This window comes from Balaenoptera borealis (assembly GCF_965194805.1).
Source record: "Balaenoptera borealis genome assembly, chromosome: 1".
Taxonomy (NCBI): Eukaryota; Metazoa; Chordata; class Mammalia; order Artiodactyla; family Balaenopteridae; genus Balaenoptera; species Balaenoptera borealis.
The window spans coordinates 175,974,423-175,976,178 of record NC_138860.1 but is presented as its reverse complement, the minus strand read 5'-3'; the positions used below and the strand labels follow the sequence as shown (position 1 = coordinate 175,976,178).

Sequence of the window (1,756 nt, the reverse complement as noted above, 5' to 3'; positions counted from 1 at the left end):
GTTCAGACTGCTGGGGAGAGGAGGAGAAGAAGAGGTATCCCAAGACATTGGCCCAGGGTATTATGAACTATAAATCTTTGTATCTACCACGCAGTAGGTGCTCAATATTCTTATGGTGAAGGATGGAAGGTGAGAGCTGCTGTTGAGGTCCAAAATGCCACCCCAATTCAGGGCATCTTCTGAAAGGGAGCTGCAAAAACACATTATTCTCCTTTGGCCCAAAGCCTCAGGGTGTCTGCCCTAGAATATTCCTGCAGAGGAGGCCGGGGAAACTGCAGCGGGTCTGGAGAAAAGGAACTAACTCCAATGAGCAGGGGAACGGGGTGGGGCAGCCTGCAAGGGCCAAAGAAAAGGCCTGGGATGCATTTCTGGAAAAGACAAAGAGGAGAGGGGAGGGGAGAGGAGACTGTAAACTTGTGAACAGCCTGGCCAAGGTGAACCCCGGCTCCTGGCGCCTTCTCATTCGCATTCATTCCACAAACACCGGCCAAATCTCAGAACCAGCAGTCTGGGGGAGGGCGCCTCACTGCTCCCAGGGAGAAGTTAAGTTCAGGACTGAGGCTGGAAGGTCTGCTTCCCAGAAGGGGAGTGACTTGGGGGGCGAACTTGTGGGGCTCCAAAGATGAAAACCCAAACAGATGCAGTGAGGCGCTGAGCAAACCTGCAAGCGACGGCGCGGCAGGTCACGAAGAGCACTAGGGGTATGTCCCTCGACCTGTGAAGTCTGTCGTCGAGGTGACCTCGAGGACCCCCAAATGGTCCCTCGGGCCCTCCCCCAAACACTCGACGGTGAGGACGCAGATGTTTGAGATGCACTCTGTTCTCACAGCTCTAGGGAGGGGGAAGGTTTCTGGGGCGCGGTAAGGAGGGCCATCGCAGCTCCGGTCACGCCTGTGAAGGTCAAGGCGAAGCCCTGCCGAGACCCTAGACCCCTCCCGCCTCGGCCCTCTCACCTCCTCCCGCGCCAGTGCTGCCCCGCGGCACCGGGGCATCTTGGCGGCGAAGGCGGCAGCCCCGGCCGGGGAGCTGAGGTCCTCTGCAGTGACGGCCAGGAACTCGGCGACGCTGAGCTGCTCGGGCATGGCGGGCGCGTGGTGGGGTCGCCGGGGCTGCCGGAGTGGGGCCCGGGGGGCGCTCGCCGCAGTGCTCTGGGCCGGCCTCCCAGCCCGCCACGGGCGCCGTCCTGGCCTCCGCGCCGCCCCGCCCCCTCCGCGCCGCCCCGCCCCCGACTGCTTTTGCCCCGCACAGCCGCGTCTCCTCTAGTCCTGGGAGCCCAGACCTTTCCCACTCCGACCGCTTCTCGGCCCCGCCCACGGCCTTCCAGCCTCGCTCCCCACCTTAGCCTGGACCGCCCGCCTCCCGCCCTCGCGGGCCTCCCAGCCCTGAGAGTCCCGCCCCGGGCCCCTCGCCCGGCTCCTCGGCCCACCCCTCTGGCCTCCCATCCCCAGAGAGCTCCGCCCCTGGCTCACTGCCCCGCCCCCGCCCCATCGACCCAGCCACCTGGCCTCCCAGCCCCTGAGAGCTCCGCCCCTGGCTCAGTGCCCCGCCCCCGGCCCATCGACCCAGCCTTCTGGCCTCCCAGCCCCTGAGAGCTCCGCCCCTGGCTCACTGCCCCGCCCCCGCCCCATCGACCCAGCCACCTGGCCTCCCAGCCCCTGAGAGCTCCGCCCCTGGCTCAGTGCCCCGCCCCCGGCCCATCGACCCAGCCTTCTGGCCTCCCAGCCCCTGAGAGCTCCGCCCCTGGCTCACTTCCCCG

General features: G+C 66.0%; 1 protein-coding gene across 6 annotated transcripts in view; it reads right to left on the bottom strand.

Moving 5' to 3' along the window:
• ASAP3 (ArfGAP with SH3 domain, ankyrin repeat and PH domain 3) overlaps nt 1-1,213 on the bottom strand; it is a 46,543-nt gene extending 45,330 nt beyond the window's left edge. For 5 of the 6 annotated variants that reach the window (XM_082367028.1, XM_082367030.1, XM_082367029.1 and 2 more), the window contains exon 1: nt 954-1,213. In XM_082367028.1, the coding sequence (XP_082223154.1) occupies nt 954-1,082 (129 nt within the window). In that variant the 5' untranslated portion in view covers nt 1,083-1,213. The remainder of the gene's footprint in view (nt 1-953) is intronic. The other variant, XM_082367032.1, reaches the window with a different exon arrangement.
• Between the last annotated feature and the right edge of the window lie 543 nt (nt 1,214-1,756).